A 25,019-nucleotide genomic window follows, 5' to 3' on the forward strand; every position below is an offset into this window, starting at 1 on the left:
CATTTCATTTCCTGGGCCTCAGTTTCCTCCTTTGTAAAGTGAGGGTGCTGGCCTAAATGGCCTGCAAGCTATAGATCTAGGATCCTGTGTGTAACCCTGGGCAAATCCCTTCCCCTCCCTGGGCCTCAGTTTCCTCTTCTATAAAATGAGGGCATTGGATTAGATGGCCTGGGAGGGCTCTTTCGACCCTAGATCTAGGACCCTATGATATCTTGGCATATGAGGACTGGCTGAAGGAACCAGAGATGTTTGGCCGAGAGATCTGAAGACTCATGGGGAACAACGTAGCTATATTCAAGTGTCTGAAGCACTGTCATGTGAAGGAGGGGTAACAGGATCAAACAGATCAGGAGCCAGAGGGGACCTCAGAAGATTTCTAGTCTAAACCCCATATTTCACAGAAGAGGAAAATGAGGGGAAATGACTACCCCAATGTCACACAGTTATTAAGTGGCAGGTGGGATTTCAACTCAGGTCTTGTGACTTCAAATCCAGCCCTTTTCCCACTATATCACACTAACTGTTTAAGCTTATTCTACCTGGCTGTAGGTGCCAGAATTGGAAGCAATGGATTACGGTTGCAAGGAAGCAAATTTAGGTTGAGTGTCAGGAAAAGCTTCCTAACAAGTGGAGCTATCCCAAATCAATGGACTGCCTCAGAAGGCAGCATGCTCTCCCTCGTGGAAGAGCTTCCAGAAGAAGCTGGATACCATTTAGCAGCTCTGTTCTATGCACTGGAGATTCTTTTCCCAGTATGGATTAGAAGAGAGCATGGGGAAGGAGATAAGAGAAGGCTCACAGGGCATGATAAAGGGGAGGGTGGATTAAGAGAGGCAGTGGTTAAAAGCAAAAGAGATTTTGAGAAGGGATAGGATAAAAAGGGAGATAGGGGAGAAACAGAAGATAGGAGGATGGAGGGGAAAACACTGTTAGTAATCATAACTGTGAATGTGAATGGAATGAGTTCACCTATGAAATGGAAGCAAATAGCAGAATGGATTAGAAACCAGAATCCAACAATATATCATTTACAAGAAATACACTTAAAACAGAAAGACACACACAGAGTTAAAATGAAGGGCTGGAGTAGAATCGAACATGCTTCAGTTGAAGTAAAAAAAGGCAAGGGATAGCAATCACGATCTCAGACAAAGCAAAAGTAAAAATAGACCTAATTAAAAGGGATAATCAGGAAAACTACATTTTGCTAAAAAGTATCATAGACAATGAACCAATCACAGACAATAGAACAATAAAATAAAAGTGTATAGCAAATTTCTCTGATAAAGTCCTCATTTATCAAATATATACTGAGTATAGAACTAGGTCAAATTTATAAAAATAAATGGTCAGTGGTATTCATAATTGGTCAAAGGATAAATTGTCAAAGGATATAAACAGGTAGTTTTCAGAAAAAGAAATCAAAGCTATCTATAGTCACATGAAAAAGTGTTCTGGGGGCAGCTAGGTGGCGCAGTGGATAGAGCACCGGCCCTGGATTCAGGAGGACCTGAGTTCAAATCCGGCCTCAGACACATAACACTTACTAGCTGTGTGATCCTGGGCAAGTCACTTAACCCCACTGCCTAGCCAAAAAAAGAAAGAAAAAATGTTCTAAATTATTCTTGATTAGAGAAAGGCAAATTAAAACAACTCTGAGGTACCACCTCATACCTATCAGAAATGACAAATGCTGGAAGAGATAAGGGAAAATAGGTACACTAATGAACTGTTGGTAGGTAGTGAACTGGTCCAACCATTTTGAAGAACCATTTGGAACTATGTCCAAAGGGCTATAAAATTGTGTATACCCTTTGACCCAGAAATACCACTACTAGGTCTATATCCCAAAGAGATCAAAGAAAAAGAAAAAGAACCCATATGTACAGAAATATTTCTAGCAGCTCTTTTGGTGGTAGCAAAGACTGGAAATTGAAGAATACTCAACAGTTGGGGAATGGCTGAACAAGTTGTGGTATATGATCATGATGGAGTTCTACTACGCTATAAGAAATGACAAGGGGGATGGATTCAGAAAAACATGACAAGACCTATATGAACTGATGAAAAGTGAAGTGAGAAGAACCAGGAGATCATCATTACAATATTGCTGTTACTGTACACAATGATCAACTGTGAAAGAGTTGACTACTCTGATCAATACAATGATCCAAGACAGTTCCAAAGGACTCATGATGAAGATGTGCTCTCCGCCTCCAGAGAGAGAACTGATGAACTCTGCATACAAATTGAAGTGTAATTTTCTCACTTTCTTTTTCTTGCTTTTTAAAAAATATACATGGCTAATATAGGCATGATTTTACACGTGTAAATGATATATTATTTGCCTTCTCAGTGGGTAGGGGAGGGGTGGAAGGGAGGGAGAGAATCTGGAACTCAAAATCTTAAATACAAAGAATGCGTTTTGATAATTAAAATTTTAAAATAAATAAGTAATGAATTAGAAAAAAAAAACATGAACCTATTCTACAACTTCTCTTGCAACTGAGGATCTAAACTCTGTACAGACACCTCAAACAATGGGGAAACCATTCCATGGGCTGGCCAGTTGTTAGGAGGTTGTGACTTTGATGCAGTTAAAGTCTGTCTCCTCATCACATCCACCATTTAGTATGAATTCTCTACAGTGGTGGTCTCCAGACTTTGCTTACTGTGGATTCCATCGGTAAAATGTTTTTAAGTATGTGCCTCCAAAAACTAAAAAAATAAAAAGACAAGCTCACAGGCCCCCAGGTTAAGAAGCCCTGGGCTAGATGATCACTGAAGTCTCATTCTAACTCTGATTATGTGATTCCAAACATTGGCGTCACAGACCCATTGTTTCTCTCTCAAATATATGGGCTCATTTCTCAGAAGAAAATGCAAGAAGGAAAAATGTTGAACACCCAACGGCAGAAATCAGACTTTCCACCTGGACCCTAATGCATGTTGCAAAAGCTCAGATGTTAAAAACAAATGAATAAATCACAATGGAAATGGAATGGCTCCTTTTATTATTAATAAAAAAATGAAAATTAATATGACCCTAGGGCAAAGGCCTACTAGGCTCCTTCACAGTCAAGTAAGAATACCGGTTCAAAAGAATGTGCTTTCAAGTTTACAAAAATACTTAACAAATCATTCATAAGTCTTTCCAGAAGCAAATCTATTAAACCCAGGATTGACATTAATCATTTACAGGTTCAGGGGTCATCAGTGTTAAGGCCACATGAAGGAAAGCCAGAAGTATGTTTTCCTCCTGCCAAAATAAGGTCAACCAGTGAAAAGAAACCTCCCTGTTCCCTGCCAAATCCTGAACCCATTAATGCACTATTACTTTGTTCCTTAAGGTGTTACTAAAGGGGCAAAGGAGGACGTGAGGTAGATTGAAACCAAGTAAGAAAACAGGGAAAGATTGCTGAGATAATGATGGAACAGTCTTTGGATGGATTCCACAGTATCTCTGCTAGGGAGAACTCTGTACTGAAATCAAAAGCCATAACTTTTGACCTAGCTATCCCAGTACTCAGCCAATACCCCAAAGAGATCAAAAAAAGAGGAAATGAGCCCATATTACAAAAATATTCATAGAAGCTCATTTTGTGGTGGGCAAAGAACTGGAAGCTATGGGAAACTCAGGGGAATGGTTGAACAAATTATGGTATATGAATATGATAGAATATTATTGAACCATAAAAATGATAAATGGGACAGATTTCAAGAAATCTGGGAAGGTCTGCTTGAACTGATGCAGAGTAGAGTAAGCAGAAGCAGGAGAATAATTTATTTTTTTAAAGCATGCTTCAATCTGTATTCAGACACCATCAGTTCTTTCTCTGGGGATGGATAGCATTTTTCATCCTAAGTCCTTCAGAGTGGTCTTGGGTCACTGTATTGTTGAGAACAGCTAAGTCATTCACAGCTGATCATCTTAAAACACTGCTGTTATTGTGTACAACGTTCTCCTGGTTCTGCTCATTTCACTTTGCATCAGGAGAATAATTTCTATAGTAATAACAACACTGTAAATAAAGACTTCCAAGTGTCTGAGGTGACATTTGAATTCATAGCTTCCTGTCTCCAAGTCCAATGCCTCATCCCCTAGGCCGTTCTGCTTCCATATTTTAAAAAGTGGTGTAAAGCAGTAATAATAAGAGAAGTTCAAAGTAAAATAACTCTCAAGTTCCTCTTCATACCCATCATATTGGCAAAGATGACTTAAGAACTTTGGAAGAATTAAGAACTCTAATCAGTGTAATGACAATCCATGATGCCAAAGGACCCTGATGAAACATCCTCCTCATTTCCTGACAGAGAAGTGATGAACTCAGGAGACTCAGATATATGGTATTTGGACTTGGCCAGAACAGGAATTTGTTTTGCTCAACTATGCATTTTTGTAACAAGGGTTTTGTTTTTCTTTTCTTTTTTCAATAGAGAGAAAAGTGTAGGGGAGTTAGGAAGAGAAACTAGGTTTTTGCTCATTGGAAATATATATATGTATATGTATACCTATATATGTACACATATATGTATATATACATCTATATGTATACATATAGATGTATATGTATATATATATACATATACATAATAAAAACTAAAGAAAAAGAAATCAAAAGCCTATGGGTAAAGGGCTCATAGGAGTCTGTATTTAGCGCTAGATGGGAACTTAAGAAACCAGGGAGTCCAAGCCTCTCATTTTACACAGGAGGAAACTGAGGCACTAATCAATTCAGGGTTATACAGCTAATCAGTGTCTGAGGCAAGATTTGAACTCAGATCTTCAGACTCCAAGTTCATTACTTCACATTGCCTAGGAACACAAACATGCATCTCCAGGGTTCCACCCCCCTTTCATACCCTGACATTCAGGTTTCCCTTTCTCTGAGGCCCTCAGGTAGCACAGTAGATAGAACACAGGACCTGGAGTCAGGAAAGTCTGAGTCCAAATCCAGCCTCAGACAGTAGGGAGACATGACCCTAGGCAAGTCACTTAACTTTTGTCTGCCTCTGTTTCCTCAAATGTAATAGCACCTCCCTCATAGGGTGGTTGTGGGGATCAAACGAGATCTTCGTAAAGTGCTTCGCACGGTGCCTAATAACTTATTTCCTTCATTCATCTTTTGTCATCTTGGCCAGTCTGATGGGTCTGAAGAGGAACCCCAGAGCTGTCTTACTATGAATTTCTCTAATTATCACTGATTTGGAGCATTTTTCATAAAAAAGCGGAATGGCCTAATGGACAGGGCATTGGACTTGAAGACAGGAAGACATGAGTTCACAATCAGACCTCAAAGACTTAGAAGCTGTGAAACTGTAGGCATGTCGCTTCACCGCCTTGAACCTCAGTTTCTTTATTTGTCAAATGAGGGGTTGGACTAGGCCACCTCTAAGATCCCTTCTGGCTCTACCTGCCAAGAGATGGGACCAGCTCTCAAGCTAGACTGTAAGAAAGTGATTTGGGATAGCTCCTTGGCAGCCCACCTTCCCTTCTCAGAATGGCTCCAGCTTTTCATTCTCCTTACAGAGTCAGTTACTCCTTCTCTCCAGGAGATGGTGCCAGCTGTTCACTAACACCATGAATCTTCAGGCTACAACATAAGAATTGCTCCAAGCTGATTCTTCCTTAACACCAGGTCAAACGATCTGACCTTACCAAAAAGGGGGCTTCAAGATGCCTTGTCCCAACTCCAGGCCCTGCTGGAATTAGTCTGTTTCCTATTCCTGAAACACTTAGGAGAAATTGCTCCATGGGTCTCCCTCTTGCCCAGATCCCTGGCAGGGGGTTCCCACCCACTGGCTCAGTATCTCCCACTGAGTCTTGGGGCTCAAAGACATTCCGCCTTCATCTACTTCCTGCTTGTCCTCCTAGTCCTCATTTTCCTCTGGTACATTAGGCTCTTCAGAAAGCACTAGAAAACAAATCAAGAAAGAGGAGGGGAAGCAGGGACAAGCAGAGCAGATGCTGTTCCCAGTACAAGCACCTGGGCCACCCAGGAGGAAGAGAGTGAGCAACCCCTCCCTATAAGTAAATCACTTTTTATGGAGATCTGGCAAAAAATCAACAATAAAATATTTGAGTATCAATTAAGTACAAAGAACTGTCTTAGTCTTAAGGAAGACTCCGTGAATTAAATAAAAGAACAAAGTTCTCTGGCCTTGAGGGCATTGAGTTTAGCAAGAGACTAGACAAATGAACCAAACAAATGAGACAGGACATGCTTCAGGAGGACTTCGGGTGGTTGAGAAAGACCTCCTCATTGCAAGGGAAATGGAAAAGGACAATGTGTCTGCATGTGACATTGTGATGGAAGAAGGTATGGAGCAGGCCTGCTGATTGGATCAGGTAGGGGATAGGGAGGGACAGCAGGGACCAGTCCAAGAACCTTGGCAGAGAGAGGACTGGAAAGGGAGATGGGGATGGGGTGGTCTCTGGCTGGCTAGTGAGGGTATGTTAAGTTCAGTTTTTCATACCTGAATTGGGTCAGTCAACAAACATTTAAGAACTGCTTAACAGAAACTAGAAGGCACAGGAGATGCAAAGAAAGGCAAAAAGATGCTCCCTGCTCTCAAAGAACTAGCATTCTGAGGAGGGAGATGAGAAGCAAATAAATATGTGCATACAAGCTATATACAATGCAAAGTGGAGGGAAGGTGGGGGGAGGGGGGAGAGACCAAGGATGGCCTGAAGAAGGTGGGATTTGAGGTGAGTCTTTTTTTTTTCTTGGCTAGGCAATGGGGTTAAGTGACTTGCCCAGAGTCACACAGCTAGTGAGTGTTATGTGTCTGAGGTCAGATTTGAACTCAGGTACTCCTAACTTCAGGGCCAGTGCTTTATCCACTGTGCCACCTAGCTGCCCCCGATTTCAGCTGTCTTAAAGGAAACTAGAGAAGCCAGGAGCTGGGTACAAAGCGAGCATGCCATGTTCAGGAGAAAGCCAATATAAAGGCACCAATGGGAGATGGGGTGCCATGTGTAAGGAACCACAAGAAGGCCATGTACCTGGATCACTGAGTTTGTAGGGAGTAGAATCAATGACTAGAAAGGCAGAAAAGGGCCAGGTTGTGAGGGCACTAAATGCCAAAGGATTTTATATTTTATCTTGGAGGTAATAGGGAACCACTGGAGTTATGGAATGGGGGGAGAGAAGGAAGAGTCAGATATGCACTTTAGGAAAACTAACATTAGCAGCTGAATAGAAGATAATCCGAGAGGGGAGAAACTTGAAGCTGGGAGACCAATTAGAAGGTTATTGCAATAGTCCAAGTGAGAGGTAATGAGGGCCTGAAGTGGAGTGGTAATGGTGCGAGTGGAGAAAAGAGGTCATATATGGGAGATGTTATCAAGAGAAAAAACAAGATTTGACAACAGATCGGATCTGTGGGCTCAGTGACAATAAGGAGTCAAGAATGACACTGAGGATCAGAGCCTGGGTGACTGGAAAGATATTATTGCCCTTGACCATAGCAGGAAAGCTGGGAAGGAGAGGGGCTGGGAAGAAAGAGAATAAGTTCTACTGTAGATATGTCAACTCATATGCTTACTGTAATAGGGCAGACCATCTCTCAGGGTCCGCCATGCCAAAATGTCCCTACTTGCCAGGTAGGTTAGGCTAAAAGGCAAAGAAGCTGTTTCTAAGAAGTGAGTAGTCCAAAGGAATAAGGCTCCAGCCCACTCCCTTGACAAACCTAGTGGTCTCTGGTCTTAGCAGAATGGCTTTCTGGTCACCACAGAGCATAAAAAGACCCACCCACACAGAGTCAGGACCTTTCATCCTTGGCAGATGTCCCAAAGCCATAGGAGTCACCACACCCTGTTCCGCTGATCAGACAAATTTCTCCATGGAGTGCAGGGGGGCAGCATCTACCCAAGCTAAGGCCTACAGAATCCTTTTTGAATATCTTTTCTATGCTAACGCCAATGAAGACTCCTTTTGTTAACTGTTGACTGACCTGAGTGTCTCAACTGGTTCCAAAATCAGACCTCAACTAAGAGGTGACTGGCCTGAGTCGACTGTCATGGAAACTAGAAGGGGATGGCACTGTGGCTCCAATTGTGACTGAAGTCAGGGAAAGGGGATGCAAATCCAGAGGATGAGTTGATTGAACAGTCCAATGTAGCACCACGGCACCCTGTGGGAAGAGCCCCTCTGGTGGTATATGTCAAGTTCTCTCCACGGACCAGGAAGCAGGCTGGACTGATGCACATTGTTCAGCTCCGTGGAACTGGGTCCAGCTTCTCTGGTGGTTGTTTATTACCTTTCAGAAGCTGAATGGTGAGTATAACAAAGTGGTGTGTAAACTGTCCCAGCACATTCAGCAGGTAGAGACGGAGCCCTTGGTTTTTAAGGACCGTGTGAGGAAAGGTAAGGGGCTGCTGATGGATCCGGGAGCAATACAAGTCAAAAGGGACTTTCAATGTGGCTGGGGACCAACTGTCCCCAGAGAGCTGACAAGACAAGGGGCAGAAGTACAGTCCCTGTGGTAAGCTGAGATCACAACCATGAGACTCCAATAATGGCTGAGAGCAGGAGTGAGGAGGACACTTGTGAGCCCTCACCCTAGTGGCAAGAAAGCCTTGGACTTCTCGTAGCTGACATTTCTACAGCACCTACTATGTGCCAGGTACTGAGCAAAGTGCTTTCACAAAAATTATCTCATTTGATTCTCACAACAACCCTAGCAAATAGGTGCTAGGATTATCCCCATTTTACAGCCAAGGAAATGGAGGCAGACAGAGGTTAAATGACTTGCCCACGGTCATACAACTAGTAAACGTCTGAGGCCAAATGTAAACTCAGGTCTTCCTGACTCCAAGCATGGCCTGCTATCCACTGTATTACCGAGCTGCCTTACCTTGCCCTAGGAGTGATTTCCTCCACGAAGGGAGAAGAGGGTGGGTGGGCTTTCATCACCAAGGAAACAGGGATGAGGTGATTGATTACAGGCACAGTAGCTGCTAAAGGTATGGTCCAATGGAGTCATACAGAGATTATCAGACTTATTTTTACAGAACTGATTGAAATCAGTTAGACGCTCCACATGGAGACCACCATCCGTTTTTAGGTGGCTAGGACAGGAAGTTGTGAGTACTTGCCTCCATAAAGATGAATTCCCATTGTAGTCAGTTTCCCAATGGTGATGTGCAAGGGAAGGGACGAAGGTCCTCAGGTAGATGTGGTTGATAGATGGGATCCATGATGTCACCCTGCATAAGCAGCTTCTTTTCTAGGCAGAGACCTGTCCACATGGCCTCAGGCTTTAGTTACAAGGCTCCTCTGCCATACAACCATAGAGGTATGGGCCAATCAACTAGCGAAATTTAAGCAGGAGGTCATGATAGCCGTGGCAAGGGGAAATACTGCTGTCAATGTGAATTGGAGCTCTGGGGATGGCAGGAGGAGGCCCAAAGCTCACCACCCTACCAGGTGGGCAGATGGCAATTACACTATCTCCTGGAGGGAGCTTTGAGGATGGCTCAGTAAAATACTGAGTCTAAAAGAAAGCAACCGGTAACCAGCTTTCGCAGGTGCTAGTATAACTTGAAATCCAACACCCTGGTAGTAGGTGTCCTTCAGCCCCACCCAAGCCTAGGGCATCCCCTACAGCTCCTGCCCTGTTTAGATATAATGGACTGCTGAACACTGGCAGCCAGGCTACTATCATAATAGAGGACTCCCAATGGATCCCTCCAGGGCACCCCAGGTTCCACTGGCAATTATAGAACATAGACCACTGAAGAAAGAATGTAGTTTGGGGAGTCAGTGTCCATGCTGGCCCTTTTGGCAGTCTCTACTACACAGGTTATTACGGGTAGAGCCAAAAGGAGTTATACAAATACCACACTGTTAACATCAAACAATACCTGGTTGGGGGGAGGAGTGAAATATATTTCTTCTCTAGTCATGGAGATGAGTACTTTCCTGTATCATCTCCTCTTACAATCATCCTGTGCGGCCCATGAAGAAGGCAGACAGCACCCGGCAGCTTACAGTGGACTACAGGGAGCTGAACTAAGTCATCCTGCTCATCACTGCAGCTGCTCCAGATGTTGTCCAGGCCCAGGGTGAGTAGTATGGGGTTATCAACCTCCCCAGTATTTTTTCTCTATTCCTATGGTTGAGACTACAATTTGCTTTCACCTGGAAGGAGTCCAGCAAAATCTACTCAAACTCTCCCTCATGCTGCCGTATTATGATGGACCTTAAAGAAGCCATTCTTCCTGAGGACATATATATATGTATGTATATATCTCACTATGCTGATGACATAATGTTTACTGGGCTGAACAAGGCTATGACAGTTGTGGTCCTAAATTAGATGGTGAATCACATGAGGAACAAGGCATGGAAAATCAACCCTAAGAAAATCCAGGGTCCAGCCCACTTAGTCAAGTTTGGGGGACTACAGTGGGTGAGGAAAATCCTGATGATTCTGGGCACAGGCAAGAATAAGCTACTGACACTCACTTCCCCATAATCTAAAAAGGAAACCCAGAGGCTTACTGAACTCTGGGTTTCAGAGAATCCACATTCTCCACTTGGGTACCCTGATGGCCCCCATTTACGGAGTCACCTGCAAGTTCCCTTCTTTTAAATGAGAATCAGAATAAACTACAGGCTGTCCAGCAGAAGTGTCCCTACTGAACATCCTTTTGAATGCTCAGGAAACTTTTTGTTAACTGTTGATTGACCTAAAAAGTCTCAACTGGTTCCAGAATTGAACCAAAACTAACAGGGAAGTGGCCCGAGTCTGGCTGGTGCACTACACCGATGGGATACCTAACTCAAAAGACACCCAAAAGGACTGTGATGTGAGAACGAAGCTCGGGAGAAAGGCGAGAATTATGAAGGCCTGAGAATCAGCTGCATAGAAATGGACATTGAACCACTGGGAGCTGGTAAGCTCACTAAGAGAAAAGAAGAGGGTTGGGGCAAATTCTTTGGGAGCCCCCTACAGGTAGTGTGACCTGGATGAGGATCCAGGAAAGGAAACTGAGCCTCAAGGCCACAGGTTGCCCACTCCTGGGTCAGACAGATAGGAAGAGGAGAAAGCAGTGTCCAAAAAGTCTAGGAAGAAGAGAGTATTCCAGAGAAGCTGATCAATAGTATCAGAGAGAAGAAGTGAGGGAGAGGGTAGAGGTGGGGTTACACATCCCGGAAACTGAGTGCCAAAGAGGGGGATGGGGCAGGCCCAATCCACACCTCTCTCTTCCAGGCAGTAAACACTGATTAGGTACCGTCATAAGGGGAAGTGGGAGATAAGAGGACCTCCAGACCTCTGGGACCTCAGAGAAGTGTGGGGTGTGAAGGAGAGAAAGAATAGAATCCACAGATAATCACAATGCATAATTAGTGCCCAAGAGAGTGCCTTTGCTGGGTTATCATCAGAGAGCATGGCTGTACCCCTGAGCTCTATCTCCTACTAGCCCATCTTCTCTCCTCTCTCTGCACATCCTCAGCGATTGCCAGAGCTCCCTGGGTTCAATTATCATCTCTATACAAATGATTCACGACCTATATATCCAACCTTATCTAATCTCTCTCTCTCTCTCTCTCTTTTAGGCAACTGGAGTTAAGTGACTTGCGCAGGGTCACACAGCTGGTAAGTGTCAAGTGTTTGGTCTGAGGCTGGATTTGAAGTCAGGTCCTCCTGACTTCAGGGCTGGTGCTCTATCCACTGCACCACCTAGCTGCCCCCTAGTCTCTCTCTTGAGTTGTAATTCTTCATCACATAGCGCCCCGTGGACATCCCCATCTGGACATTCCACAGGCGCATCAAAGTCCACATGACAAAAGGAGATCTCTCCCCCAACTCTGTCCTCTTCTAAACTTTGCTATTTCTGTCCAGAGTGCCACTATCCTTCCAGTCACCCAAGATTGTAACCAAGAAAGTCATCTCCAACTCCTTCCTCCCCCTCAACCCCGACATCCAATCAGCTGCCAAGTCTTGTAGACTCTACCACCACCATATCTCTCATATCTGTCCTCTTGTCTCTACTGATGTAGCTACCACCGCAGCTCTCTCCTAGACTACTGTAGTACCCTCCAAATTAGTCTCCCTGCATGCAGCTTCTTCTCCTTCCAATTTATCCTCCATACAACTGTCAAAGTGATATCTGTAAAATGTACGTTTGACTATGCTACTCACCTGGTTCAAAAGGCTTCATTGCTTCTAGGAGAAAATATAAACTCCTCTCTCCAGATTAAGGGCAAATCACCACCTACCCTCACTTATCAACACACACTCTCTCTCTCTCTCTCTCCAAACCATGGCCTGCTAGACATTTCCCATGCACAACAGGCCATCTCCCACCACTGTTCCTTTGCACTGGCAGTATACCATGCCTGGAATGCCCTCCCTCCTCACCTCGGCCTCATCCCTGCCTTCCTTCTTGATTTCCATCCCTCCCCCAAGATGTCAGTGTTCCCCCACCATACTGAACTAACTTTGTATTTATTCTGGATATATTTTGTACATTTATATACACATCGTTTTCCCCTCCTTAAGGGCAGGGACTATTTCATTTCTGTCTCTGCATTCCCAGTGCCTAGCATAGTGCCTGACATATATAATAGCTACTCTATATCTGCTTGTTGGAATGACTGTTGAATAAAAAAATAGTGGAATCAGTCCTATGTGATCTATGAGAAAGCAAAGGTATTACCAATCTGGGAGCAAGCAGAAATCAGGGAAGGCTCCATGGAGAAGGTGCTCTGTGTCTCAAGATTCTAAACTCTGAAATTTTTCTCTCAGATTATAATAAGTGAGCCTTCTGCCTTTCATGCCCTGTCTTCCTCCAGAAACTGCTCTTTGCCTTAACTGTCAGCCCCCTTGCTCGGATTCCACTTTGTTCTCTGGTCCATCACGCCTGTCTCAGCCTCACTTCTCCACTTTTCTTCACGGTCATTTCAACAAAGCATCATCTCAACCCATTAATTTCTGGCTCCCTTGTCTTTCGACTGCTCCCACAAGATTAATATTCATCCCTGGGTCTGCCCAAACATCTACTTTCTATGCTTACTCCTCATGATGCAACTCTACCAAAGGAATCATAGGAATCATGCTGACAGACTCACACCAACCAATTCATGAAAGCATACATTAGCTAGGTCCTTACTACTACCTGGTCCACCTCTTCTCTCTTTTCCAGTCACAGTTAATTAGAGCGAGAAAGGGCCGAGAAATCACCTAATCCAATCCTCCATTTTAAAGACAGGGAAGTCAGTCATGTTCCTGGGAAAAGAGCAGCAGCCATTTTCAGCATAACTCATTCTATAACCCCAAAGTAGTAAGATGGCAATTTATCACAATTCAAATTACAGCAAGAAAAGCAGATGGGTAACACCTGGGCATGATGAAAAACCTTCTGAAAAAATAACAGAAGAGTTAACAGCCTGAAGCTCCCACTAGCTGGAAGTCACCCATCCTCCCCCACACCATGCTCCCGGCTCCAACAACCTTCCAGATTTGCATGACTGCGTTTCTGGTGGCCTCTCGCCTCTCCCTTCATGGCAATGACTCAATCTGAATCCTCCCCACCACCACAAACACACACACATGCCTTCACAGAGGGAGAACAGTGGACTTGCCTAGGTCTGGCCAATTAAAAGGGTTCAGGGACTAGGCAGGGGTGGGGAACCTGTGGCCTCGAGGCCACATGTGGCCCTCTAGGTCCTTGAGTGTGGCCTTTTGACTGAGTCCAAGTTTTACCAAACACATTCTTTTATTAAGGTGGTTTGTTCTGTGAAGTTCGGATTCAGTCAAAGGGCCTTTTGACCGAGTCCAAGTTTTACAGAACAAGTTCTTTTATTAAGGCAGTTTGTTCTGTGAAGTTTGGATTCAAAGGGCCACACTCAAGGACCTAGAGGGCCACATGTGGCCTTGAGGCCACAGGTTCCCCACCCCTGCACTAGGGGATGGGAGACGGGGAGGAGGGAGCTTGGACGTGTCCAAGAGTCAGTAGTGTGAGGTCAAGGGGGTTATGAACCCAACTGTGGTCCTTTCCATGGAGTTTCCAGCTAGCAGGAATCCAGCTGAATCTCCCCCACCCTCTTACTGGAAAAGACTGAGCGATTCTATTCCTTGGCGTCTGGGCAGGTGAAAATATTTAGGGGTCAAACAGTACAGAGCCTGCTACAAACTACAGAGAACAGAAGAGAAAGGATGAAATACAAAGCCACCGGGAGAGCACCCAAAGGGATAATCCAGCACAATGCATAAAGGAAAAATGAGTAAAGAATCTAGAAAATGTCACAATACAGTAAATAAATATTGCATTGTAAAGGTAAATGAGCCAGACACTCAAAATGAAAAATAAAATAAGAGTTCTACAGTATCCTCTGAAATAATGGACTAATACCACTAAGTTCAAAACAGCTCAAAAGAAATAAAAAGAAGACATTTAGGAATGGAAATCAGAAGGCTCAAAAAAGAAATTAATGAGATAAACAAGAAAGTTGTTGTATCCAACTCTCTGTGACCCCATTTGGGGTTTTCTTGGCAAGAGATATTGCAGTGGTTTGCCATGTCCTTCTCCAGCTCACTTTACAGATGAGGAAACTGAGGCCAACAGGGTGAAGTGACTTGCTCAGGGTCACACAGCTAGTTAGTGTCTGAGGCCACATTTGAACTCAGGAAGATGAGTCTTCTTGACTCCAGGCCCAGCACACTATCCACTGAGCCACCTAGTCACCCTAACAAGAAAGTAAAACAACCTAAAATAGACGACAGAAAAATCATTTCCAAATACTAGAGGCTCTGAAAAAGATAAAGACAAATTTGAAATCCAAAAATGCAGATAGAGGAATAAGCATTTATTAGGTACCTACTATGTGCCTTGGCTATGCTAAGCACTATGCAAATATTACCACATTTGATTCTCACAACAATCCTGCAAAGTAAGGGCTATAATTATCTCCATTTTGAAGATGAGGAAACTAAGGCAGACAGAGAGAGGTTAAGTAACTTGCCTAAAGTCAATAGCTGGTAAGTATCTGAGGCCAAATATGAACTCAGGTCTTCTGACTGCAGGCCCAGGGCTCTGTGTACTATGCCACCAAGTGCCACATGCCTGTGATTACTTTGGCATACTATAGGGAACTTCTAGGTGGAGAAACTTCCTCTCCCACTGTAGTATTAAATTGAGAAAATCAAATTGATTCTATTTTGTAATTGACTCTGTTCTGTATCACTGCCAACATTTTGTATACTACCTGAGTCACGTTTCTTTGTCTTTTAAGTTCAGAAGTTCAGCTTTCCTTTCTTAAGCTAATTAAGTTTGTGAGTTCAGTTTTCCTGATAATCACTGTTCTATTCTTGTGTCAAGGAAATCTGTTATCCTTGGAAGGATGCTGGTGGATGCTGGGGAGTCTGGTCTATTATCTCTGCAACACTGGCTGTCCTTCAAAAAAGTCTGGTCTGGGGCAGCTAGGTGGCTCAGTGAATAGAGTACTGTCTCTGGAGTCAGGAGGAGCTGAGTTCAAATCCAGCCTCAGACATTCAACACTTACTAGCTGTGTGACCCTGGGCAAGTCACTTAACCCCATTGCCTAGCCAAAAAAAAAAAAAAAGAAAAAGAAAATAAACTTCTATTTAAAAAAAAAAGTCTGGTCTGTTATCGATGTGACACTAACTAGCCATGCAGGTGGACACCATCAATGAGCTTTCCATAGCAAAAGACAGGAGTGGTTCTTGCTAGTCATGCATTCCAAACTTCCAGCCAATCATATTGTTTTCCCATCTATCTAGCTTTTGGATGCTTCTTTTGTCTGTAAAAATAATCTGTCTGCCTTCATTCCTGGTCTTTTTGCTTGCTGAGGAGCTAAAGACCCCTTTTATTGGCAATTATTAGCCTTACCAATAAAGTGAACATGCTTGGAACTTCATGCCTAGGTTTACCTTAATTTCTATACTGACAGTAGGTTAGCACCTTCTCCACAATTTATATAGTCTTAGAGAGCTGCCTGGGGCATTAATAGGATAAGTGCTTTTCCCAGGGTCACTCAGCCAGCTTATGTCAGAGGCAGGACCTGAACCCTGGGCTTTCAGGCTTCAAGGCCAGCTCTCTATATACTAGGTCATGCCGCCTTTCCAAAAATATAGAATTGGAAGAAAATTGGGTAGAACACAAGCAAAATATGGCAATTTTTTAAAAAAATGAATCTTAAGCAAGCAAATGTGACTGACTTTGCAGCAAATATCTCTGATAAAGGTCTGATATCCAAAATATATAGGAAGTTGATACAAATATAAAAGGATAAGAGCCATTCTCCAATAGAGAAATGATCAAAGGATATTGACAAGCAATTTTCAAAAGTGGAAGTACAAATTATCAACAACAATATGAAAGAATGCCCCAAATAACTAATAAGAGAAATACATAATAAAACAACTTGGGTTTTACCTCACACACATAAGATTGATGAAACAGATGAAAATGGTAAATGTGAAAGGCGAAAATGGTAAAATAGTAGAGGGATTTCAGGAAGACAGATGTACCAATGCATTGTTGATCAAGCTGTGAATTGGTCCAATTGTTTTAGAAAAATAATTAACTAAACATACCTTTTGATCCAATGTTATCACTACTAGGGTACGACCCTAAGAGGTCAATGCCATGCTGATAAGACCTACATACACAAAAATATTTGTGGCTGTTCAGTTGTATTTAACTCTTCGTGACCCTGTTTGGAGTCTTCTTGGCAGAGATACTAGAGTGGTTTGCCTTTCCTTCTCTGGCTCATTTTATAGATGAAGAAACGGAGGCAAACAGGGTGATGTGACTTGCTCGGGGTCACACAGCCACTAAGTGTTTGAGGCTGGATTTGAACTCAGGAATATGATACTTCCTAACTCCAAACCCAGTGAGTGCTCTATTCACTGTGCCACCTGGCTACCCCCCAAAATATTTATAGCAGCACTTTTTGTGGCAGGACAAAATGGAAGAAAAGCGGGTGCCCATTAACTGTAAGATGGTTGGGTTAATCTTGGCATATAAATGCAATGAAATATTATTGTGCCATAAAAAATGATAAAATGAAGAATTTAGGAAGACTTGGAAAGACTTGTACAAACTGACAAAACAAAATGAGCAGAACCAGAGAAACAATTGATGCAATGACCACAATAATGTAAAGGAAAGCAACATCGAAAGATCTCAGAACTTTGATCAATGCAACATGAACTGTCATTGAAGCATGCTTCCCTATAGTAGACTGTAGGTATGGATGAGGCATATATTGTCAGACATGACCAATATGTTGCTTTGTTTCACTTATCCTTTCTTCTTTGTTATGATAGAGGATAATATATGTGAGGGATGGGGGAAGGAAGCATTAGAAAGTAAATGTGGGAGGGAAAGTTCAATAAACCATTTTTTAAGTTGACTAAACCTGAAGATAGGATACATAAAGAATATAGGAATAATACATCTCCCAGAAAACTATGATGAATTTAAAAACAAAAAAAAATTGTCAAGTACTGAAAATAGAGAACCAAGTATTGACCTATAAGAGACATCACAACACTGACAAAAAATGCAAGGGCAAAACACCAAGGCATGTATGTAGTGGCTAAACTTCAATGCCAAACAACAAATATTGCAAGCAGTCAAGAAAAGTCTTTAGCTATTGAGCAAAAGTCAATATAAATAGCCCAGGACTCTTCCTCAACAAGAAAGAAATCATAATATTATATTCCTAAAAGCAAAAGATATCAGGAAGCACCTTAAAAATAACATACCCTCCAAAGCTGAGCCTAATCATCAATAAAGATGGGTTTTCAAACAAAGGGAAAAAAAAGGTATTTAAGTGATTGTTTCAAAAGAAAGCAAAAGCAAACATAATATTTGACTTGCAAACACTTCAAATAAGAGAAACAGAAGAAAGGTAAATATTAGTCATTGAAAAAATATTAAGCAATTAAATCAATTCTCTCTTGTTCCTATGACAAGTCTATCATATTTTTAAGATCAATGAGATCATTGAGGGAGAAAATAACAATAGCTAGCATTTATACAGTGTTTTAAGATTTTCAAAGCACCTTACACATGTTAAGTCATTTGATCTAAGGATTTAAAGGGCTTCAGATTTATTTGGAGCTGAGAGAATCAGGATAAGGAAAGGAAAAATAGTAATAATAGCTAACACATATATGGCACTTACCATATAACAGCCGCTGTGCTAAGGGTTTTACAAATATTATCTCATTTGATCCTCACAACAACCCTGGGAGGGAGGTGCTGTTATTATCCCTGTTTTATAGTTGAGGAAACTGAGGAAGGTAGCAATTAAGCGACTTGCCCTGAGTCACATAGCTACTAAGTGTCTAAGGCTGGATTTGAACTCAAGTCTTCCTGACTCCAGGCCAGGTGCTCTATCCACTGTACCACCTCACTACCCAAGAACTGGATTGAATATTCAATGAACTAAAACCCACATTCCTTTATATGTAAATCAATATTTTTGTATGTTAATATTCATGTCAATATTAGCAAGGCATTATTGTAGGGGCTGGGTATACAAAGATGAAAAAAATAACATCACAGAATCACAGAATATCAGGGCTGGAACACTCCTTAGAAACCACTTGTCATTGTACAGATGAGGAAGCTGAAATTGGTTTTGAAGGCTGATGAATCTCAAAGTTGGGTGTATGATGGAGAACCAAAAGAGAGGACACATTCTGAAGCTGTTGTAATAAATCTGAATCATTGAAGACAAGTCAAGACCTGTAACTTTCCTGGTGTGAGGGAGAAAACTTTCCTGGTGTGGAAACTCTCTCTATAATGCAAATGATCCAAATGATGATGAGGATAATATTTATATAGCACTGTAAGTTTTCCAAAGCGCTTTGTAGATATGTCATTTTATCCTTACAACAACCCTGAGAAGTATGTACTATTATTATTCCCATTGATAGATGAGGAAACTGAGGCTGAGAGAGGTTACATAACTTGTCCAGAGTCACACAGTAAGTATCAGAGCCTAGATTTGAACTCAGGTCTTCCCTCCCAGGTCCAGGGCTCTAATCACTATACTCCCTAGTTGGCTACATAAGCAACTTGCCTATAACCTAAATGCACAAAATAAAAGTGGTCAAACATCTGACCTACAACACTCCAGAGCGCAATCCAAACCAGATTAAAATGTAGTTGGGAAATATTTTACAAAATAAATAAAAATACAACAGAATGTAGATAATGTTAACATGTGGTTTTCTAAGTCAATACGCCATAGGGATCCTTATGCACACTTTTCTGGCTCCTATTTCTATTTGAGTTTGACATCACTGGCTAAAGAATTACCTTGGGGCACTGAGAGGAGAATTGTTTGCACATGGTCACACAGGTGTTAGAGAATACACTTGAACCTATGGTTCCTCACTCCAAGGTCAGCCTGCCTCTTGACCTGTCCTTTATAAAGCCAAGTGTTTTAGTGGTACCAATACCTATCCCTAGCAACTGGAATTACTCCCTCTCAAGTTACTAAAGCTCTCTGAATCGCCAGATCTAGAGCTTCTCAATTCTCATCTTTCCTGAGCCCTCAGAGAGGTTGACCACACTCTTCTGGATCCTCTCTTCTCTCTTGGGTTTTTTTTTCTTTTTTTTGTGACCCTACCACTCTCTTTTGGCACACTGACTCTGACTGCTCCTTCTACAATCTACTTGGCCACTAATCGAGCATGCCTTCTGCACCTCCCTCCTGGACCGCCTTTTTTTCCTCTATCACTTGGTAGTCTCCATTCCCCCAAGTCAATTTTCTCTCTGCAGATAATTTCCAGGTCTATTTGTCTTGCCCTAGTCTCTCTCCTAAGCTCCAGTATCAAATTACCAACTGCCCACTGGATATTTCAAACTGGATGTCCCATAAACATCTCAACTCAACATATGCAAAATGGAACTCCTCCTCTTTTGCCCCAAACCTGAATTTCCCTCTAACTGTGAGAGTACCACCATTCTCCCCATCAGCCAGGTGCAAAACTGTAATATCACCCTCAATTCCTTGCTCACATTCACTCTAGATAATAATTGTCATCATCATCGGAGCCCGCATTTATGGAGCACTTTCAGGTTTACAAAGTGTTTTAAGTACGTTATCTCCTTCAATCCCATATGTGCAATCACTTACCAAAACTGGATGTTTCTTTACAAAGTCTTTCACAAATCTGTTCCCTTTTCTCCACTCCTACAACCACCACCCTAGAGCAGGCTCTCATCGCTTCTCCCCTGGACTATAACCTTCTCACCGGTTTCCCTGCCTCAAGCCTCTTCCCACTCGATCCTCTGCTAAACTCTTCCTAAACAGTGTATTTCCCCATGTCAGCCTTCTACAACTGCAATGGCTCCCTATTAGCATTAGGATGAAATATAAACTCGTTTGGCATTTAAGGCTCTTTGCAAGCTGGTCTCTTCTATCTTTCCAGTCTTCTCACAAATTATTCACCTCTATTTTCTTTGTGGACCATCCATATTGGCCTACTTGCCACTCCACACACACAATACCCCATATCCCACCTCCATGCCTTTGTATTACCCATCCCCCATGGCTGAAACACTCTCTCTCCTCAGTTGTGCCTCTTAGAATCCTTGGTATTCTTTTTTTTCTTTTTTTGGTGAGGCAATCAGGGTTAAGTGACTTGCCCAGGGTCACACAGCTACTAAGCGTTAAGTGTCTTAGGCTGGATTTGAACTCAGGTCCTCCTAACTCCAAGGCCAGAGCTCTATTCAGTGTGCCACCTAGCTGCCCAGAATCCTTGGTATCCTTAAAGACTCAGCTCAAAGCCCATCTTCTGCATGATGCCTGGTTTCCCCATCCCCCCAGCCCAGATGTCAGTGCCTTCTCTTCCAAAGTTGCCTTCTATCGTCTCTGTATGTATCTTGTATTTGCCTACTTACAAAAATGTAGCCTCGCCTATTAGAATATAAGCATCTTGAAGGGAGGAAATATTTTTGCCTTTCTCTGTATTCTCAGAGATCAGCAGCTTCTGGGGCAAATAGTAAGCATTTAATAAACGTTTGTTGATTGATTGATCTGACCAGAGCTGGATTTTTCTGTCTTTTCCTATCATTATGTTCTTGTCTCCTCATCTTTTTCTCTCTTTACAACTTTTTTCCAACTGTTTGCAGATTTCAGCCTTCTCCTTCTATCCCTGTTGCCATCACTATCCTCTGGGCAATGGGACAAGATCACATCTTAAATCCCTTCAATCTCTCAATCTCTGATCCAATGTTCTCCTTTTCCCAGGGCCACTTCCCCATATGCCTTCATGCTCTTTCCTGATGAAAGTGTGCCCTAGACACTACTGCACTGTTGGTGGAGTTGTGAACTGATCCAACCACTCTGGAAAGCAATTTGGAACTATGCCCAAAGGGTTATAAACTGTGCATACCCTTTGATCCAGCACTACTAGGTCTGTATCCCAAAGAGATCATGGTAAAGGGGAAAGGACCCATATGTACAAAAATATTTATAGCAGCTCTTTTTGTGGTGGCAAAGAATTGGAAATTGAGGGGATGCCCATCAATTGGAGAATGGCTGACCAAGTTGTGGTATATATAATGGGATACTACTGTGCTATAAGAAGTGATGAGCAGGTAGATTTCAGAAAAACCTGGAAAGACTTACATGAACTGATGCTGAGTGAAGTGAGCAGAACCAGAACACTGTACACAGTAACAGCGACATTGTGCAATGATCAGCTATGATAGACTTAGTTCTTCTCAACAATACAATGATTCAAAACAATTCCAAAGACTCATGATGAAAAATGCTATCCACCTCTAGAGAAAGAGCTATGGAGTCAGAATGCAGATTGAAGCATACTACTTTCACTTTTTTTCATGGTTTTTCCCTTATGTTCAGTTTCTTCTTTCACAATATGGGGAAATATGTTTAACATGTTTGTACATGCATAACCTATATCAGATCGCTTGCTTTCTTGAGGAGGGGGGATGGGAGGAAGGGAAGGAGAAAAATTTGGAACTCAAAGTCTTGTAAAAAATGAATGTTGAAAACTATCTTTACATGTAATTGGAAAAAACAAAATACTATTTACAAAAAAAAAAAAGAAGAAGAAAGTGTTCCCTAGCCTTCTGGGGGTTTTCCATTTGTCCAGTCATTCAATAAATCTCTATTGAGTGCCCATTCACTGCGAGCTGGTAGCTTAGGTGCTATGTTGGTGATACAAGGAAACATTAGGATAGAGTTTCTGCCCTTCAAGTAGCGTAGTCTAGAATTTCCCTCCCTCTCTCCCCCTGCCACGGACCAGTTAACTCAAGAGAAAAAAACAGAACAGCCTCAGGCTACATCTCTAACTCTGGGTAGTTCATGTCATTGGTCTCAAGAGGGATCAGATGAAAAAAGTATGGTGAGGTCTTTGAATTCCATCCTCCACAAATGGAAAAATCCACTTAACGAGTCTCTCCTGCTGAATAGGTCAAAGCCATAGGAACAGCACATTCGCACCCTGTATCTCTCAAAGAAATCTTCCCAGCCTGGAAAAAAACTTACTCTTACCTCTTACTTATTAGGACAAGAGGGAACACTTTATGAATACTCCACCTAAACTCAAATATTTATTCTGTTATACAATTATTCCAATCTTTTGGCACAGCAAAGGAAATACAATCTAAGCAGGTACCTTATTTCAGGCAAAATTAGAAAGGAAAAAAATCTAGATGTATTTATCCCGCACTTTTCTGACCCTGCTGCCAATGCAAAAGCAGGCAAGAAGATGCTGAAACAGTACTTGAAGGTCTGTGGTCCTTTGATGATAGGCAGCAGGGGTGCAGAAGAAAGAGTACTGGCTTTAGAGTCAGAGGACCCGGGTTCAAATTTGACTTCTACCACTTACTTCCTGTGTGAATTTGGACAAGTCCCTTCCCCTCCTTGGGCCTCAGTTTCCTCCTCTGTAAAATAAGGGAGCTTGGACTAGATGACCTCTGGGGTCCCTTCCTGCTCTAGATCTAGGATTCTATGGGTGACCTTGGGCAGGTCCCTTCCCCTCCCTGGGCCTCAGTTTCCTTCTCTGTAAATAGGGGAGGCAGGGGAGGGGGCCTCTGGTTCCCTTCCAAATGCAAATCAATCATTCTAAAGATTCTTAAAAGCAGTGGATAAGCCTTAATTATAGAGGCTAATGTCAGTGTCATTCATAATTTAAAGGAAAAAAATGCTAGATTCTCCTGGATTTGCTAGTAGTTCGCTTTGCAGGGTTCCCCCACCCCTGCTTTGGGGAGTAGATCTCTGCCATTCTGTTTAGGTTAATATTAAAGGTAGTCTGCATTCCCTGAATGCCAGAGACCTGGCCCGAAGCCAGCCAGCTACAGTGGGGTAACCTCAATTCTTCGGAGTTCCAGTGATCCTTGATGGATATTTGAAGTGATTTCAGCTCTATGAAAGCAGAGCTGGCACCTAAGTCGATGGTAGTCACAAGTTTTTGTGGTTGAAAATTCTACCCAGTGTGGCCCACCTGCTGGAGGAAGGAGCTAGCCAAACGCAGCTAGCTTGGTTCTCAGGGGACAGATGAAAATGGCTTGCTTCAGTGCCAAAGCTTCAGACAAGTTGAGGAGAGAGCACAGGAATTATTTTTTAAAGCAGCTCTAGATAACAAAATCTCTTAGACTCACTGACCATTCATTTTCCCTCTCCCCTGAAGGGCTTTTCCCCCAGACAAAATCATTCCATCTTAAACTTCACAGTCTGAGATGACAGGACTCTAGCTAGATCTAGAACTGAAAGGGATCTCAGAGGCCATCTAGTTCAGTCCCTTGTTTTACAGAAGAAACTGAGTCACAGAGAGGGGAAGTGACCAGCCAAGGGCACACAAAGGTTCCTGGATCTAAAAATGGAAGGGACCTCAAAGGCCACCTAGTCCAACCTCATTTTACAGATGAGGAAACTGAGGCACAGAGCAATAAAATTATTTCCCCCATGGTCACAAGAGGATCCCAGACCTAAAGCTGGAAGGGATCTCTGAGGTCATTTAATGCAATCCCTTCTTTTTACAACAGAGGAAACTGAGACCCGGGAGCAGGGCTTTGGCCAAGGTCACACAGGCTGTGAGGGGCAGGGCTGAGATTGACTCCAAGTTCATGGCTCCTTCCCCAGCACCAAGCTGCCTGCCCAGCCCCACTCCCCGTGGCCCTGGGGTTTCACGTTTGTTCTCGGGGGTGGGAAAAGAACCCCCCAAATGCAGCCCGCGAAATGCACCGCGCACAACCCCCGGAGCCCTGGCTGCTCAAAGAACTTGGAGCGCAGAGAATGGCCCGGCGGCTGCGAGCGGACAAAGCGCGGCGCTGCCCGGATCTCTGACTGCACCTCGGGGCGCCGCAGGTCCTTCGGGCCCGGGGAGAGGGGACTCCCACATGGGTCTTGTAAGGTTCCCTTCAAAAACCCCCAGCCCCCCATCAGCGCATCCCCCTGCCCCCTCCCGACGCTGCGATGGGGGGAGGGGGCCCCTCGATCGCGCCCCCCCAAACGCAGAGCTCCCAGTGGGCGGGGGTGGGGGGCAAGGACTTACGGCCGCATCGGCGGGCCAGCCCCACTGGCTCAGGCCCAGGAAGAAGAGCAAGCCGGCGGCCGCCCTCATCTCGGAGCGCCGGCCGCCCGGGCCTCTCCGAGCGCCCCGGGAACTCCGGCGGCCGCTCCAGCTGCTCCGCGATGGCTCGCACGCGCGCACAGGCAAACTTTTCCCTGGCCAATCCCTTGGGCTCGCCCCTTGTCCCATCCCCAGGCTCATATCCCTCCGCCACCTCGGCCTTCTTTTCTCTGGACCTAACAACCTGTCTGGCCACCGGGGAAGGGGGGGGAGGGGAAGGGGGGGGGGGAGCGGGGGGAGGGGAGAGAGAGGGAGATTGGAGAGAGTGAAGGAGGAGGGGGAAGATGCGGGGGAAGGGAAGAGTCAGGGGAAGGGGAGAGTAAGGGAAGATGGGGAGGGGAGGAGAGAATGAGGGGGGAAGGGGAAAGTGAAGGGAAAGGAGAAGTGAGAGAGGAGAGCTAAGGGGAAGGAGGAAAGGG

General features: G+C 43.5%; 1 protein-coding gene across 1 annotated transcript in view; it reads right to left on the reverse strand.

Moving 5' to 3' along the window:
* Nucleotides 1–24,723, reverse strand: part of COL4A5 (collagen type IV alpha 5 chain) — a 205,167-nt gene extending 180,444 nt beyond the window's left edge. The window contains exon 1 of the mRNA XM_020967263.2: nucleotides 24,523–24,723. Within this exon, the coding sequence (XP_020822922.1) occupies nucleotides 24,523–24,591 (69 nt within the window). The 5' untranslated portion in view covers nucleotides 24,592–24,723. The remainder of the gene's footprint in view (nucleotides 1–24,522) is intronic.
* Nucleotides 24,724–25,019: the final 296 nt, after the last annotated feature.

This window comes from Phascolarctos cinereus, unplaced genomic scaffold (assembly GCF_003287225.1).
Source record: "Phascolarctos cinereus isolate Bilbo 61053 unplaced genomic scaffold, phaCin_HiC Scaffold_8;HRSCAF=390, whole genome shotgun sequence".
In the NCBI taxonomy this organism is placed as follows: Eukaryota; Metazoa; Chordata; class Mammalia; order Diprotodontia; family Phascolarctidae; genus Phascolarctos; species Phascolarctos cinereus.